Source organism: Anser anser, assembly GCF_964211835.1.
Source record: "Anser anser genome assembly, chromosome: 13".
NCBI classification, from domain to species: Eukaryota; Metazoa; Chordata; class Aves; order Anseriformes; family Anatidae; genus Anser; species Anser anser.
The window spans coordinates 17,051,521-17,068,750 of record NC_139734.1 but is presented as its reverse complement, the minus strand read 5'-3'; the positions used below and the strand labels follow the sequence as shown (position 1 = coordinate 17,068,750).

General features: G+C 58.2%; 2 protein-coding genes across 2 annotated transcripts; one reads left to right on the top strand and one right to left on the bottom strand.

The window, feature by feature from the left end:
- Positions 1 to 237: 237 nt before the first annotated feature.
- TNMD (tenomodulin) lies at positions 238 to 8,407 on the top strand. Its single transcript, XM_083796840.1, is given in 8 exon segments — positions 238 to 409; positions 412 to 519; positions 659 to 793; positions 3,683 to 3,823; positions 4,747 to 4,848; positions 6,779 to 6,932; positions 7,681 to 7,853; positions 7,949 to 8,407. Coding segments are annotated over 8 exon segments (1,041 nt in total). The 5' UTR covers positions 238 to 391; the 3' UTR covers positions 8,159 to 8,407.
- Positions 8,408 to 10,825: 2,418 nt separating this feature from the next.
- Positions 10,826 to 17,146, bottom strand: TSPAN6 (tetraspanin 6). Its single transcript, XM_083796841.1, has 8 exons — positions 16,985 to 17,146; positions 16,649 to 16,837; positions 16,494 to 16,568; positions 15,542 to 15,640; positions 14,856 to 15,011; positions 14,064 to 14,147; positions 12,092 to 12,192; positions 10,826 to 11,643 (listed from the first exon to the last, which is right to left on the bottom strand). The coding sequence occupies exons 1-7, from the start codon at positions 17,069 to 17,071 to the stop codon at positions 12,124 to 12,126; spliced, it is 759 nt and encodes a 252-aa protein (XP_083652967.1). The 5' UTR covers positions 17,072 to 17,146; the 3' UTR covers positions 10,826 to 11,643; positions 12,092 to 12,123.
- Positions 17,147 to 17,230: the final 84 nt, after the last annotated feature.

The following is a 17,230-nucleotide window of genomic DNA, read 5'->3' as shown; positions in this document are numbered from 1 at the left end:
ATCCCTGCCCCGCAGGGACCCATGGCCCCAGAGCCCCCAGGAGCACAGGGAGCCCTCGCACTGCCCGGGCGCATCCAGCAGGTCGGTGCAGGGCTGGGAGCAGAAGCAGGAGCAGAGCTTAAAGGAAAATCCCCGAAACCCCAGCTGGGACCCCCGACAGGGCTGATGGACACCACGCAGTGGAGGTGAGCGCGGGTGCGCCTCCAAAACGGTGCAAATCGCTTGCACCCTGCGAGCCGCAGCTGCCCCCTCTCGCCCACCCGTGCGCCCAGCCGCAGCCCCGGGAGCCAGGAGGGCCTCCAGCGGGGTGCAGGGGCTGGGGCAGGCAGCCTGCGGGGGAAAGCTGGCTGCAGCCGTCATCGGAGCCGCAGAAACCCAGCCTTCCCCCTGCATGTGCAGCCCAGAGCCTCTGTAACTCCACCTCGGAGCCGGCTCGTCCTTGCGCGCAGGGAGCAGCCAGCCGCGGAGATCATGGGAGGGACGTCGCGGCTCGGCCCCGAGGAGTGCCGCTTTCTGGACGTAAGTTCACGGCGTGCTTCACCGCGGGGCAGCTTGCAAGCCGGTGTTGGTGAGGGCGACAAGTGTCTGATGTGCGTGTGCTCGCCCCTCCGTGAATGGTTAGCAGACCTCTGGAGATGGCTCTTTTGTAATTGATTAGGCAGAAGAATCCAAGACCCGAAAGAAGACCTGCACCAGGTACAAGATCTGCGGACTGCTCTTCAGCGTGCTGGTCATTTCTCTGATTCTCATATTTTTCGGTGTCAAATACCTCTGGAACCCAACACCCAGAAAAGTAAGTACGACCTCTCGGGTCCAGCGTCTCAGAGCTCCGCTTCCCCCAGCTGGGGCTCTTCCCCTGCTCGCTTCACTTTTAACTACACCCTGAAATCCAGGCAAGTTTGCAGAATGGCTTTGCTTACACCGTAAGTATTTGTGGGAACTTTTTTAAATCCTTGTATTATTCATAACTAGCTTTTACTTTCTATGGGCTGGCTTTTTTCTCTGTCCCCACATTCCTTCCCTAGCTGACAATTAAAGGGTACGGGAGCTGCGCCGTGAAGAGTTAAAGTTACTCTGTTTCACCGGCAGCAAATTTTATGACAAGTAAGAAAATATTTTCCATTTCATTTCAATTATCTTGCCAGAAACCGGTGGAAAAGTCATTATGCCACCGCATAAAGAGGAGAGAAAGCCAGGACGCAGTGGTGATTGATTGTCACGGATTATATTTCTTACTTTAATGTGTCTGCAATGCGAGGGGACGGTGAGACGGATTAGCTTTTGGAGAGGGAGCTCCTGCTAACTGGCTTGTGCTCCTTTATTCCCCGCTGCCTACACGCACGCTGCTAGTTGTGCTCTGCGTGCCCAGGGTCGGTCAGGAGGCCCTGGGCTGCACCCCGCATTGGTTTTTTGCTGACTCCCGAGAGCGGCGACATCCCCCAAGCCCCCATGCGCATCCCCTTCCCCACAGTGGCGTCCCCTCCCTCCTTGCTGCCCCGTGGGCCCTCAGGCGCCAGAGGCTTTGTCTTTTTATCAGCAAGAAGAACGAAATACCGAAATTCAAAGCAATAAAAGCCATATGTGCGGCCAGGCTCCTGCCAAGACGTTTATAAAGTCTCTACTGTTCCTCGAAAAGCACGGTGCGTGCCAGCCGGGGGGGGGGAGGCTGCTCACCCCAGGCTCTCGCCCAGCCCCGGGCGGCAGCGGTGCGGGGGCGCTGGCCGGACATCAAGGGAACGGCGGGGGTCAGGGCCGAGGGGTGAGGCACAAGGGAACCCCAGTGCTGGCCAAACGCAGCGTGGTTGAAGCCAGCGGGGACGGGGATGTTGTTAGCAAGCAACGGAGGGGAGGGACCACCCAGGGCTCAGGAACGGTCATTTACCCTTTCGAAACGAAGCCGTGTAAGGAAAACGTTCCTGGCAGCAAGGAGAGAATGCTCGTGCATCGAAATGGCCATGGAGGGTAAGAAAAGTTACAGTCAGGCTTTGCCTGTGCTGGCTTGGCAAGGGAAGAGACGCTGGGGGGAGTCCTGCTCCCGGCAGCCGAAATGCCAGCCCTGGGCTCCCACGACCTCGCCAGTGACTCTGGAGAAGGACGGAGGGTTTTCGTTGTTTCTGAAAGCTTTTCTGCACCAGCCCTGATGGGAGAGCAAGGGCAGGGGCGGGCAGGGCAGCGGTTCCACCAGCCGGCCCTTATCCTGCCAGGAAACCAGGACAGGGAGGCTCAAAATCACGAACCGAAGGGAATTGAGCTCTTTAAAGAACAAAAAGCCCCTTTGAGCTCCCTTCAAACATCCAAAGAAAGGAAAAAGAAATCTTAAAGAATATTTCCTCCGCTATTTCCTTGGCCTGGCGCTGCCCTCTGCACGGCAGCATCCCCTTGGCAGCGCTGCCGCGCGCGGAGGCGGCGAGCCTGCTAGCAAGGGGCACGTCGTGTCCTCGCAGGGGGACGTATTTCAAGGACTGGCAAGCAAGAGTAATTTTTAGGCCTATAAACCATCTCTCCAAGCAGCAGGGAGCTAGCCAAGCCCAAATGGGTTAGCTGGCCACAGTGCTGGCACGAATAATTCTTTGTAAATGGAGAGGAACTTGAGAGTAAGGTGCCACCCGGGATCGTACCCTCCCATAACTGATTTATGGCACTGTGCGCATTTTGTCAGTCAAAATGGGCAGCCTTCCAGCCATTTTAGGCTTTGCACTACTTCTTCCATACCATAAAATCGATTGACATATATATATCTTTATAAAAGCCTCCTGCTGACTAACAGGAGATGCTCACGACTGCCAAGAAACATATCATTCTTCAAATTTTTACCAGGGGCAAAGGTACCCCGGTAGTTACTGCACTGCACAGCTGGGTCCTGCACCGAGGCTTCTTCCAGCAGTTGCAAAATGGGGGATGCTGACCCCGAAAAGGGTTTTGCACAAGCCCTTTGATTCCGCATGCCGCTATTTGATTCAGGAAAGGAGACCCCTCTAAGCGCGCCAGCTCTCGCTGTGCCAGCAGGATCATTTCTGTGCTTCAGACAGCATCTGCCACTACTCATCCTTTAAGGGTCGGGCATCCGCAGGGGCTGCCGGGCTTGCTGAGCGCGGTGAGCACCTGCGAGGAGGAGAGGGCTGCTCCCCGCAGCTCCCGGTGGGGACGAGCACGCCGGGAAGCAGGCTGGTACGCCCTGCAGCTCTTCAGCAGCCCTCGAGGAGGGCTTTGATCCGCAGGCAATCCCCAGCCTCCTTGAGGCGGAGGGAAGCGCTTCCCAGGGAAAGCAGAGGGCGCAGAGCAAGAGCTATGAGACGGGGGTGCGGCGATGGAGCACGCAAGCCAGGGGTACAATGACGGAGTAAGTGAGCAGGGGACAGGGGAGGGCAAAGTGCCTTGGTCAGGGCTTCAGTCCAGCCTGGGTTGTAAACGGGTGTGGGATGAGCACCTCCTTCCAGCCTCATGTCTGCCCGCTCCTATTCAGGTGCCCCGTTACCCCACGGCCAAGCGTAGGTCTGGGTGTTCAAGCTGCAGCCACGCACGCCTGGCCCCATCCTGCCCTTCTTCCCCGGGAGCTGCCTCCCCTTGCAATATCCAGAAAGTTGTCCTGGCTCCCTGCACATGCCACGGCGGGGGAGCCAGGGCACGGGGAAGGCTGTGAAAGCTAGTGGGGGCTCAGCCGGCGCGTTTTTGCCCCTCACAGGTCTACGACGTGGAGCACACCTTCTTCAGCCATGGCGAGAAGAAGAAGATTGTGATGGAGATTGACCCGCTGGCCAGGACGGAGACCTTCAGGAGTGGGAATGGCAGTGAGGAAATCCTGGAGATTCACGACTTCAAGAACGTGAGTGCAGCAGCATCTGTGGTGGGAGCCCTGCCAAGACCCCGTCCCCTTGCTAGAGAGCCCTTGGCGATGCTCAGTGGGACTGGCCCTGGCACCCCACCGGGAGGGCACCCAGCTGGGGCCACATCGGTGTTTAAAACACAACATGCTTAACAGCCCAGCTGCAAGAGGAGTGACGGGATCCCTTAGGATGCTGTGGTGTCACTGGAGCAAGCCCCAGGATGGTTTTGTTCTGCGTCAGGGAGAGCAATTCCTATCTGCAGGCTGTCTGGGCACCCTCTCAAAGGAAAGGAGATGTGTGCCTACGTAAGCTTTCACCAGTATTTAATAGCAGCGTGGTTCAGTTCCAATGAAATACATTTTAAAAGCAAGACCTAGTTATTGGATTTACCCTTGCAAAGGAATGCAATCATCATAAATCTATCCAAATCCAGTACATTTGTCTGTCTGGAGAGCATTAAAACATTGTGACAATGTTGTAGGCTCTCTCTGAAACCTAATTAAAATTTGTAGGAAAATACCCTGTGCAGTGACATATGGCAAAATTTTCATCTAATAGCCTAGCAGGAACTGAGGGCTGAATGTTCATATAACCATAATGGTCAAACACTATTCTGCATATTTTTATTTATGTAACTAGAGCTCATGATAGTAATAAGGAGAAGGGGAGCAAAGTAGAATTTTATGACTATCCGGCTGAAAATATTTGTAAAAAGCCCAATTCTCCCAAACCATAAAATGCAATATCCCTTAGGAGAACCTGTTAGTACATCTTAGCTCTGCTGCTGAACAGAGTTTGCACAAAAACATCAACAGGAAAAATATGACTAAACTCTGATCCAGCTGCACTCCCTGTAGGATCCTGTTATTTATCCTCCTGCTTTGCCGTGACTGCTTGCCTGCTCTTTGTTTTGATGCTGCAGGGAATAACTGGCATCTTCTTTGTGGGGCTTCAAAAATGCTTCATCAAAACTCAGACAAAAGTCATACCTGAGACTACAGAGGCCAAGATCCCTGAACTCGAGGTACGTGAACAGAACAGCACGCGGCTCCGCGAGGCACCCCGGCAAGGCCAGCGCTCCCCCTGCAGCCCCATCCGCGCCAGCCTGCCCGGAGAATCCGCAATAAAGAAATAACGAGCTGTGATCGCTTCATAAAATTATCTTATTTCAGAGGATTGCTTCTGAAAACAACAAGTCGAAAGAAACGGGATTAGGCAGCCAACAGACAAAAACCTCTCAGCACAATACCGAAGATCAAGAACAATAATCCTGTTGTAGTCAAAAGGTCGCAAGGCAGCTCAGGATTAGCAGACACCAAAAAGTCAATCAAATTGTTTTCTCCGAGAGCTGAGCCTCCTGTTCTCGAGCAGAATGAGGCAGAAGTAATGAATTTAAAAGAGCAGCCGCATTGAAGAAATGCGATCTGGGAGAGCGCTTCGCCACTTGCATACAGCCCGGCCGAGCGCTGCCACCGCGGCGCGTGCAAAAAGCCCTTCTGCGCCAGGGTGAGCCCCAGCCCCGCTGCAGCAAGGTGCACGCTTTGTGCGTGGCACGGAAAAAGTGTTAAACTCCGCATTTCAGCCCCATTCTGCCGGTGCAGGCTGACGTGCCGGCTCGCTCCCCGGTGCGCGGGGCAGGACCTGCGCGTGCCCCCTCACCGAGGCCGTGGTGCTGGCACAGCCCCGGCTGCCTGCTCCCAGGACGAAGGCCGGTGCCGTTCCCCCTCCCCAGGAAGCCGCTGCCCACGAAATGCCGGCAGAACGTGTGTTCAAAATAAAGCGCGTGCAGAAACCTTTCCCTGAATCGTGACCCAAATTCCGAGACGCGGGTTCTTTGATTATGCCATAAGAAGCTAATAGATCTTTTCTGCTACCATCGTAAAACGGATATGACTTTTCAATCTTCAGCAGAGCATTGCCCCGGGTGGAGAGCTGAAATGTAAAACCCAGTGAGATAAATGTAGATTTAGGAAGTTCCATTTCTTCCGGGGAGCCTGGCTGCCTTTGGAGAAATCGGGAAGCACGTGCCCGGTATCTTCAGCAGCGATCTCTGCTCTCTCCCCTCCCCCGGCTCTCTGCAGTGCTGAGGGGGAAGCACAAAAGGAGGCAAACCCCTCCGCATGCACTGGGGAAACACAACAGTGCTGGAGCCCCAGCGCCACCAGCTCCTTCAGGCCGCCTTGCCGACGGGACGGCTTTCAGCAAAAATGCTGAAAACGACCCAGAATCGGTCAGGTGTCGCTGGCTCTTGACTTAAGACTTCCCAAAGCCATAAGGAAAAAATCTATAAAAGAGAAGTGCAGCTCCAGACACCTTCTGGAGAGAAAATGCCATTTGCCAGCTTGCTCTATGGGCTACCGCCACCAACATCCACCGCGTTGCCTTGGCAGACAGCTCAGCGCAGACCCATCCAATAATCTTTATATATCTCCCTCCCTAAGTGCCTGCCAAAGCACACCATGGGATAACGCACTGGCAGAGACATGTGGTATAAATTACAGGATATGGCCGTGCGAAGAATTTTTGTGAGGAATAAATTAAAGTGTTCGATCACAAAATCAGTAGCAGAAGGAGAGACAAATTAAGTAGTAAGAGCAAAGCAGAGAGATGTTTTAATCTGTGGTTTTAAATGAGCTGGGGAGCTACAGAAGGCTGTTCCAGATGGTGGGGACTGCAAAGGAGAAGGCTTCTGCAGCACAGTGAACGGAGCGAGGGGAGAGCAGGGCGCTGCTGGCCAAGTGTGGGCAGCAGGACGAGGCCCACGGCGGGGTCACTCCGCGGGGACCAGCAGGGTATTGCACACCCACCCGGTGAGCACCCCGACCTAGGGGCTGAGCAGAGAAATCCAGCTCCTTGGAGGGGAGGGCTGCACTGGGGAACGGCGGAGAAGAGGGGCACAGCGGTGCAGAGGGGGTGTCTCACCACGCCGGGGTGAAATCTCGCTCTTCTTCCAGGGAGAAGAAATCACCACCACCTACTTTGAACAGTCCATGGTCTGGGTGCCTGGCGAAAAGCCCATTCAGAACAAGGAATTCCTGAAGAGCTCCAAGATTTTTGACATCTGCAGAAATGTGACCATCTACTGGATCCACCCAGCGCCGATAGCAGGTACCAGGAGCCGTCTCCTCCCTGAAGTGCCACACAGGTGCCTCAGGACCCCCCCGTGTCCCCTTTGTCCCTCTCCCTGCTGCCACATGGTGGGAACCCCTCCGCTGTAAATCTCAGACATGAGCTCAGTGCTTGCCGCGACCATGAGAGAACGCGTCCAATGTAAGAACAGCGTGGGCTGATGTTTCTCTCTGAAAAGAGTTTGTCTCTGTCGGCTCCCCACCGCCCTGCGCTTTGCAGAGTGGCCACCCTCCTCGTAACGAGGCAGAAAACCCCTTTGTACCTGCAAGGAAGGCAGCGCTGCTGGAAACCGGGACGCCTAAATTCTTGTCACCGCATGAACATCAGAGCAGGAGCAGACACCCACATCTCAATCGCACAACGGGGTTGCCACCTCCAGCGGCTCACCGCACATCCCTCGCAGAGGTTGTGCCCTCTGAGATCCACCGCCGCAATTACCTGCTGTCTCTAACCCGCTTCTGTCAGAACGAGCTAGTTTAAAAACCCCTACCAGGAAACCTCTGCTCAGCAGCTGCAGAGGCACAGCGCCCTGCCCTGTGCGGGTACCAGCCAGCTCGTAAGAGCAGGAGGCAACGGAGTTAGATCCGGTTTGCTGGTGGAGCCGTTCAGGTCAGGGTACTTTCTTCCTCTTCTTGTGGTACCAAGTTTTGGCGGAGATGTTAAAGCCTGCTGTCTCTGTCCCCCTGCTCCCTGGCTATTGACAACAGTACTTGAGCTCTTCCCGTAGCTCCTGAGCTGGCCGACCTTGAAGGGGCCGAAGAAGAAGACCCTGAGCTGCTCGCGGACAACCAGAGCTGGCTGGACGGCGGGAGCGAACAGGAGGCAGAGAAGGGCGCGCAGCCCGGCCCCAAGCGCCGGGCACGGCAGCTCACCGAGGAGGACCTGCCCGTCAACGACTACGTGAGTGTGGGGAAATGCGTGTCGGGGTGCCCTGCCCGTACTCCTGGGGTGCCCGCGGGCACCCCGGCCACGCTGATGCTGGCTCTTCCCGGCAGACGGAGAACGGGCTGGAGTTCCACCCGCTGTGGGACGAGCGAGGCTACTGCTGCGCCCAGTGCCGCCGCGCCAACCGCTACTGCCGGCGGGTGTGCGAGCCCCTGCTGGGCTACTACCCCTACCCCTACTGCTACCAGGGCGGGAGGGTGATCTGCCGGATCATCATGCCCTGCAACTGGTGGATCGCGCGCATGCTGGGCCGGGTGTAGCACCCAGCGCCCGCCCGCCTCCCCCGCGAGCCACCCCGCCGCGCCCTGATGTAGCTGGCATGCCGGCGGGCACCTGCTCGAGCACCGCAAGCCCGTGAGCCACCGGCCACTGGCCACGGCACCCTCCCCGAGCAGCCAGCCCGTCCCCCTGCGCCCTGCGTGGCTCCCGAGGGGCGGGGAAGGCTGCGCTCGAGCGCGTCGTCGCCACGCCGAGCGGCAAGAGGCAAACAATAAACGTCTTGTATGAGCGATTGCAGAGAAAATGGAAAGTCGTTTAGTCTCAGTCTGTGATGCTTAATGGGTCTGAGAAACGATCTAATTGCTCGGCTGCCTCGTCACGAGCGTCTGTAACTCAGGTACCGGGGCTGCCGGTGCTTGCCTGGCTGGGAACGTGCTGAGGGCCCCGACGTGCTCCCGGCAGCTGTTGGGCACACACTGACCCTCACTGGTACACTGGGCTGTCTGGCAGTCACTGGTGACAGCTCCCAGGTGCCACCAGCCCTCGGGGAGCACCGGGCAGTGCAGCAGGGCGGGCAGACCCCCCCCTGCACACAGCGCCGAAAACAGAGCCAGCAAGGAAATGCGTGGCCAAAGCTGGAGGAAGCCGCGTGCCATCAGCTGTCCCCCAGCCCCGCAACCAACAAACAGGCGAAACCCGAGCTGCGGGAGGCAAAAAATAGTCCTTGAAACTGCTGCTGCACCCACCAGGACACTCGCGGCCGAAATCTCTAACTTTGTTCCGATTTAAGCCACCCAAACGCTTGCTCCAGCAAAGGAGGACGTGCACCAGCGAGCAGGAGGTGCCCGGCGCTCAGCCCGGGTGCTGCTACAGGCTGCTGCAGCCCCCCGGCCCCCGTCCCTGCCCGGCCCCAGTCCTGTGCTCTGCTCCCCGGCATGGGGCTGGCCAGGAGCCTGCCACTTATCCAGCCCCGGGCAAACGCGCAGCTCAGGAGTGAATTTATTTCCTTCCCTCTGCATATCAGCGAGGCCGTTAATAGGCTTAGACAAATAACAAGAAAACATCCTCGGGTCCTTTGGCAGCTTGGCTCAGCTCCCCAGAGCCCTTTGCCTTTTTAGCCAAAATGTGTCCAAGGACCTAGGTCGCCCTCCAAACGCGGGCCTGATGCACAGGCCAGCCCCACACATCCCCCCAAAGCCCTCCTGCGGCTCACGGCCCCCGTGCTTGAGCCACATCCTGAGTTTTCTCTCCTCCCTGGGAGCTGACTGCTGCCAAGCGACTCTGACGTCCCGTGGTCGTCACCGGCCAAAACCCTCCCTGTGTCACCGAGGGAACACGCTCTGCGTCCGCCCTGCTCATCGGGAGCGCGTGTCCTCCGCGTGGGGCAGGGCACGGAGCTCCCTGCGGGACTGCTGATCGTAAGAGGAGTGCGGGTCACAGAAACGCCCGGGCGGGCAGGAACGAGCTGAGCTGCCTGCTCAGCCGTGCGTGCAGGAGGTGCAGCAGGGCTCCCTGCACAGCCATCCCCGGGGACACCAGCCAGCCTCGGGGAGAGCCAGGCATTTGTGACAAGTCCCCCTGAGCGGAGATGTCTCTATTAAAGGCGTTTCTACAGCCCAGCAGCACGAGCGGAGCAGTATTTCACATACACGTCCATGCTTACATGCATGCCCAGGCAGGTAAAGCTCCAGCAGGGTAAAGGCAGCTCTGCCGAGCCTGGCACCACAGCCAGCTAGAAAGGGTTCACTCCGGGTTTGCTTGCCTCTGCACAGGCTTTACTGAGGAGACGGGTGTATCACAGCACAGCCCTGCATCTCACGTGTCCCTGCCCGGTCTCCATCCAGCCATTAATTGCATTCGGCCAGTCTCTCCACCGCTGTTCCCATGCTCTGACGCACTCTGCCTCGCCTTCCAAATCAGCGAGGCTCTCAGCGGTCAGCCAGGCGCTGGCACCAGCTCGATTTATTTAGCGAGGTTAAATGAGACGCAAGCATTTCAGGGTGTTCCCCTTCGGCTTGCTCCGTCAGCAGAGAAGCTGCCCCATGCCTGCTCTGCTGCTGCTCCACAGGGCGCTGGGGCACCTCACCCAGCTCGGGAGCAGCTCTTGCCTGTGGGCTGGCGATGACAAAGCGCTGCCACTCATACCCACGGCTTCGTCCCACAGCCCTTGCAGGTTTGGTGCTTAAGAATCGAAAACACCCCTAATTCCGTGAAAGGGGAGCTTTCCCGTACCGCCTCGAAGCCTCGTGCTCGGGGCAGCGGTGCCTGGCTCAGCAAGGCAGACACTCACTGCGCAGGGCACAGCGGTACCAAGCGAACACAAAGCCTCCGTCCGTGCTTCTCCTGGCTCGGTGGTGCTGCAGCACACTTTGCTCCGAGCACAGGACAGCGGAGGACGGGCACGCTCGCACCAGGGCTGAACTCCGGCCTCTGCATTCCTCCACCCCGCTCCTGGGCTGGGATGCTTAAGGCCTTTTGCTTCGGCAGAGTTGCGCAACAGTTTTTATGAGGAAAATTCAATTACAAAAGTTATTTGTAAGCCCAAGTGCGCCAGTGAGCATTTGAGAAACATGAGCTGCAATGGCCCAGAGCTTACCGTCTGGCCTGGGGTCAGCAGATTACCTTGCAGCTGGGTTTTTGCTGCTGCTTGCAGGGACTTGAGCAGAAGAATTTCCAGGAGATTAAAAGAAAAGGCAGGACAGTTTCACAGAGTAAAATATCTTAATATTTATTGTGTCTCAGGACAAAAGAGTTCTACTCAATACACAAAATGAGTTAAAGCAGCATATAATACTGACAATCAAGTCACAGCTGACTCGGTGCAAGGACACCTACCAAGGTAAAGGCACCAGGAGCTACATCACCAAACCTCGCTACAGCTTACAAAGAATCGCTACGGCCCGTACTTAAAAAAGTACAACTCTAAAAAAGTATATAAAACCCAGCATGGGGACGAGAGAGAGCTTGGCAATAAGCCGAGACCTTGCTGAGCCAAGAGCTGCAGCAGGCAGGGCAGTGCTGAAATGGGGCCACAGCCCCATCTGAAGAGGAAACGCGTCCAGTGAGTGAGGCTGAACGGTGAGGGGATGCCGAGGGCTGAGAACAGAGGTCAGAGATGAGAGAAAGCGCTGCTTGCCCGAGGGAGGCACTGGGTGAGAGCAGCTCCTGCCCAGCAGCATCCCGTCCCACGCGGCCGCCTCGCACAGCAGCCAGCGAGGGCTGCGGATGAACGACGGCAGCGGCTGCTCCAGCGCGGCGCTTCAGCTTGCGGCTGAGGGAAGAGCCCGGCGCCCGGAGGAACGCAGCTACTACAACCACCTTGGCTACGCTAATTATCCCACTCAGTGGTACAGCAGAGTAGTGTCAGGACAAGTCCCCGAGCGCAGCAGAACAGCTGTTGCACTCGTTTCTATGAGCTAGTGGAGAAGAGGATCAGTCAATTCAAAGCAAGACTTCACGAAGCAGCGTCCAGAGGAAAACTGGAGGTGGCGCGGTCTTCCCCGACACAGAGAGCACGAGGAATACCCTGCCGTTCAGAGGACAGCGTTAACAAACACGGCATCTGGAGGCCCGGATTCATACACAGCACAGGATGACGCAGCAGACAGGGCTTAGCAGGTGCCCTCTCGCACAGCTCGGCAGGCAGCGACACGCTGCAGGCGACAGTGGCAGTAGCCAAGGACAGCCTGCTCCACAGCTCAGGGGGGAGGCCCGGGGTTAATGGGACAAGAGTAGGTAAATCAAGCGTCAGGCAGCATTAGCAGGGCCGTGAGAGACCTGCCTCCGCTGCCCTTGATCTTGAAGCGGTCACTTCCCCCTCGCTTCCACCCCATCCATCGCCACAGGGGCGCCCACGCTGCCCGCCTGCTGTTACAGGAGCGGCACACGCAGCCAGGAGAGGCTCGCAGCAGAGCAGCGCCCGACCTAGCGCAGACACGGGCACACCCACGGCTCATGTCACGGGACAGCCGTACCTTGGTCACAGCCACAGCACGCTGGGGGCCAGCTACACCATCTCATACTGGTTGTTTGTGATGTACTGGGACAGGCAGCAGGCGAGAATGATGCCAACCAACTGGAAAAAGAGAAAAGACGTGCTAGAGGTGGCCCAAAACAGGATGTGATTTTTTTTTTTTTTTAAGGGGGAAAACCTGACAAATTGCTCCGGAACATCAGGCACTTTCATCTCAGTTTTATAACAGGCTAAGATAGACAGTGGGGATTTACAAACCACAACATGGGCTGCTACGCCCCGCTGCAGAGAAAGAGAGAGAGACTGAAGCAGAGGATCCTGGCAGGCATATGCCAAGCAAGCTCCTTGCAAGCAACGCTCCATATCCCATCCTGTTACATTTTGCTTTACGAAGCATCTACTGTTATACAGTAATTTCAGAGATTACACAGATATCAGGAGCGTCACAGCCAATTACACAACCACCAGAACAGCAGCCACCTCTTCCCGTTGCAAGGGCAGCGGGGAAGCAAGGTTGCTGTTTCCCATCAACACCACACGGAGGACACGCTGCTGTTATCGCAACGTGGCCTCCCAGCCCCGGCACAGACATTCGGGGCTGGATCCTGCAGGAGTTTGACCTGCGCAAGCCAAGTTAGAGGCACATTTACATGATTGGCCCCTGCTGGCTGCACGACAGCAAACACTTGCTGAACGAGTGATAAAAACCAGGAAATGGCTACAATTCCCCAGCCCAGCATTAGCTGAGATAATTGCGCGGCCAGAGCCGGGGGAAGCAGGCAGCTCACCATTTGCGTGTCAGTCACGTCTCAGCCACCCCATGCGGAGCGTGGTGAGCAAAGCACGGCTCGCATCACTGCAGGAGGAGCACAGAGACCGGTCCCAGCTCCCAGCCACAGCTGAAAGCATTTGCTAGCACAGACTGCAGCCAGAGCCCCGCTGTCTGCAGCCTCTCCCACGTTTTACTGTTTCTGTTACAGGAAAGGCAGGGTAGCATGCTTGTTATGGCAGCAGTATCTTGGCGAGGTTCCTCACCCTCCTCTGGTGCTGTTACCTGTTGGTCCTGTGCCTCAGAGGTCACACCATGGCTTCTGGGTGCTGGACCAAGTAAAGAGCGAATTCACTTCCCTCCAAAGTGAGGGCCTGCCACGCTTGCTCAGCAAGTGCCTAGCACCTAGAGCCGAGCAAGTTTCCAGAAGCCAGCTAAATAAGGGCCAGTTGTACATCCTGCAGCTCCTGCTGCGACACATCGGATCTGGATTTCCCAAGCGCTCAGCCCTATTGTGCACGGCTCCTTGGGAAACCCAGACTATAGCATTCACCGTGCACAAAGCCCAATTTAGGCAGGAACTCAGGGGCAGAGGCCTCTCGTTTCCTGCTGGGATAAGGCCTGTCAGATTACAGGACACTAAGCACATTGTCGCCCGAAGCCCGTGCAGGAAGTGTCCTACAGCACAAAGTAAACTGGAGGTTGAGGAGCCAGAGGGGGAGGAAGCAGTTGCAGGTTGAGGTGGTGCGTGGAGTGTGAGGTCCTCCTCGTCAGGGCCAGCAGCACAAGGGATACCACGTGCGTGCTCTGAGGGACCCGGCTGCACAGAATTGAGCCCACAATGATTCCCTGATAAAAGGAGGGGCACTAAGTAGCTCCCTCCCAACAGCGAATGCAGGGACTTTATCCAGGGCAGCACAGGCTTCGGTTTTTCTTAAAGTCAGCTGTTGCAGAAAGGAGCTCTTCCCAAATAACCTGGGATCAGGGAAACAGAGCTGGTGCTTCAGCCTTGGGTTTAAGAAGCTGGAGATTGCACAGGGGGTGAGGTTAAACACTGAATAGCTGCAGAAGAGCTGTTCCTCTCTGGCTGAGACAGGCTGTGCCTTTTGTACACATACATATCCTGCACAGAAACTGAATGCCTCTGGAGACATGCTAGCCTCACTCTGCACTGCTCCCGTGCCAGGCAGCGGGGGGGATTTACCTGGAAGCATGCGATGCCAAAGGAGATTCCAGCCACAACGCTCATTTTTGACTCCATCGTTGATGTTACCAGGTAAAAACAACCCTGCAGGGGAGGGAGAGCAAGCACGTGGGTCCACTGCTCTCATTCCCCCGAGCACCAACCCGCCTCTCCGCAGAGCAGGCGCAGCTCCTGGGGAAGACGCCCTGGTGCAGGAGGCCGAGCTCCCAGGCTCCCCGCTGGCCCGCCGCCCTCCTGCCTGGCTGGAGCAAAACCGCCCAGACCCACGCGGCGCGATCGGCATCCAGCCCAGCGCTACCAAAGGCACCGCCGCCCTTGGTTTTTCTCAAGGTGAGCACTGGGTTAAACAAAGTGACTCGTCAGAGGAACGTCCTCCGCATAACCCCCTCGCGCACGTCACCAGTGATCCCCGCGGGATGAAGTCACCCGTGCTCACCGCAGAGCAGGACTTTGCACAGCAGCTGAGAGACGTCAGCGCCCCGGAACAAACTTGACCAGGAAGTTACCTCCTAATTCACCCGTTCTCCAAAACGCACAGCCCCAAGTGCAAATACTGGGGGCAGGCTGGTCCCTGACCTTCGGGGAAGGAGCGGGGGGGCTTCAGACGGGAGTAGAGGCTCGTTCTCACATATTTCGCCCCTACGCCCATCCCAGAGGAATCCCTGAGCCACAGGGTGCCTGCATCTAGAAAGCAGTTCTCCCTTCAAGTGAAGGCCAAACCCTTCCCTGTTTAACTAGCTCTCCCTTCCCCACCTACAGGACTTGCAGGGGATTTTTATGAACTTAACTTACATTCACAAACACTTTCACCTTGGCTTTACTTGGGTCTCTCAGATCCTCCACTGAGCAGTCGTCCTGGCTCTTGCAGCAGCTCCGAGGGATTCCCCTCTGGGCGAAGTAATCGGTCTTCTCCCAGTCTGAGTAGTTCTGCACCCCACAGCAGTGCAGCTGGAGGGGGAAGCAAGTTCGGGGAGTATGGTCACACCAGCGTACCGATCCCCAGGCCCTACAGGGGCTCTTGCAGCTCCTGTGCCTTTACCACTCTATATCCCAGCTCCCATGTAGGAACTGCCCATGACCTCATGCTCATCTCTTCCCTAAAACGGCTTTCCTCCCAAACTCAGCTGCTCTGTGACCCTCACCAGGATGCCCTAACCTTACAGACAGGGGCTGCCCGTGCTCTGCATGCGGCCAGCACTCAGTACGCTCTCCAGAGACCCTCCCGGCAGCACTCGCCAGCCCTAACTCAGAACAGATGCTTTCCACAGGCACCCACTTATCCCCCCTGCAGGCAGCCCTGCTGTGTAAGGAAACAGCAAGAGGGCCCCAAACGCTCCCCCTAACGTCCCGTGGTGCAAAACTAGCACTGCGATGGAGGGGAACACCCAGCTGGTAACACCCAGGGTCTCGGAGGATGCAGGTGGGTGACACGTGCACACCTACCCACCAGGAACCAGAAGGCAGACAGGGGCACTCACGGTTCTCTGGATGGTGTCGACCGCCTCACTGTGCTGATCCGCTGTCACGTTGTAGTTCTTCAAGGCCAGGTTGAGGTTGCTCTCAAAGTTTGTCTTGATCTGCAAGGGAGGGGTCTCGGCAGCCGCAGGAGGAAGGCGGTGCCGTGGCGCTGTCCCCCTCCTGCGCACTCGCGTGCTTTGGGAACTGCAGCTCCCAGAGCCACGGCCCCACAACGCCACGGCCCCACAACGCCACGGCCCCACAACGCCACGGCCCCACAACGCCACGGCCCCACAACGCCACGGCCCCACAACGCCACGGCCCCACAACGCCACGGCCCCACAACGCCACGGCCCCACAACGCCACGGCCCCACAACGCCACGGCCCCACGTTAGTCACCTCTCAGCAATGGCAAGAATGACTCTGGCCACGGCCTGTGGACATTCCCCGGGAACCCAGGCAATTAAACGCTCTAATAAAAGGCAGGCTTGTATCCCTGTGGTGGCGGGGATGCTGCGTGTAATAACAAGGACCTACACGGTGCCAGCTCCCCCTACTAGCAGGTTGCTCCACAGCGTGAAAACGCTCGCAGGAGCTTTACTTACAGAAAGCAAGCAAAATGGCATTTTCGGTCGTACTTCAGAAGGCAGACCGAAGGCAGAAGTTAAAAGTCCAGGGTCACGCCGCCCGTGCTGCCAGAGAGGCAGCGTGCCGTGCGAGGCGGAGGGAGGAAGGCCGCCTCCAGCAGATGCAGCCCCTGCCCTCGGGGAGCCGGACGCTCGGCCTGGGCCTCACGGGGCCCTGATGGGGGCCAGGCTGCTCATCCAGGCACCCCGACCCCGGCTGTAACTAGGCAGTGCCTCCGTCCCTGCCTCCGTCCCCAGCCCGAGGCGCCCCGGGGACCTGACATGTTGGCAGCGGCCGCCCCCCAGGGGCACACGGCGGGGAGGGAGTGGCCGCCCCCGACTCACCTCGTGCCTGAAGACGAAGCCGACGACGGCGGCCACCAGGACGATGAGGAAGATGAGGGACAGGAGCATGGCGTACTGCGGGCGGGAGGAGCGGGCTGGGACGGGCGCCCCGGCGGGACGCGGTGCCCCCCCCTCCGCCCCCGTCGGGCACCTACCAGCTTGAGCATCCAGGTGCTGCCGCGGCAGGTGGCGAAGCAGCCGAAGGTGCCCAGCAGGACCACGACGACGCCGGCGCCCACCAGGACGAAGGGCACGTTGGTGGCCTTCTCGTCCAGCAGGGAGAAGTAGACGGCCAGGCTCACCCTGCCCCAGACGCCCACGGCCAGCAGCACGATGCCCGACACCTAGGGAAGGGAGAGTGGGGGGGGGGAAGCCGCCGCGGTCGGCGCCTGTCGCGACAGGGGAGCGCGGCGGCACCGTGCCCGCGGGCTCGGGCGGGGCGGGACGGGACGGGACGGGGCGGGGCGGGGCGGTCCCGGCCCGCAGCTCACCCAGAAGACGAAGGTGTAGGTGAGCAGGACGCTCTTCAGGCAGGTGATCACCGGCTTCGTCTGCAGCCGCCGCGACGGAGACGCCATGGCCGGGCCGGGCCGAGCCGCGTCCTGCCGCGCCGAGCCCCGCCGAGCCCGGCCCCGCCCCGTCGGGGAGGCCGCGGCCCGCCCCGAGCCGCCGGCCGCTGCCGAAGACGCTCGGGCGGGGCCGAAGGTTGCCGAGGGCTCACGGAAACGGCCGGACGA

Excerpts from the sequence above, each read along its gene's own strand:
- TSPAN6 (XM_083796841.1), bottom strand. The coding sequence starts at position 17,071 with ATGGCGTCTCCGTCGCGGCGGCTGCAGACGAAGCCGGTGATCACCTGC. Across the intron at positions 16,838-16,984 it reads CCTACACCTTCGTCTTCTGG|GTGTCGGGCATCGTGCTGCT; the intron begins GTGAGCTGCGGG and ends TCCCTTCCCTAG. Across the intron at positions 14,148-14,855 it reads AGGTGAAAGTGTTTGTGAAT|GGTTGTTTTTACCTGGTAAC; the intron begins GTAAGTTAAGTT and ends CCTCCCCTGCAG.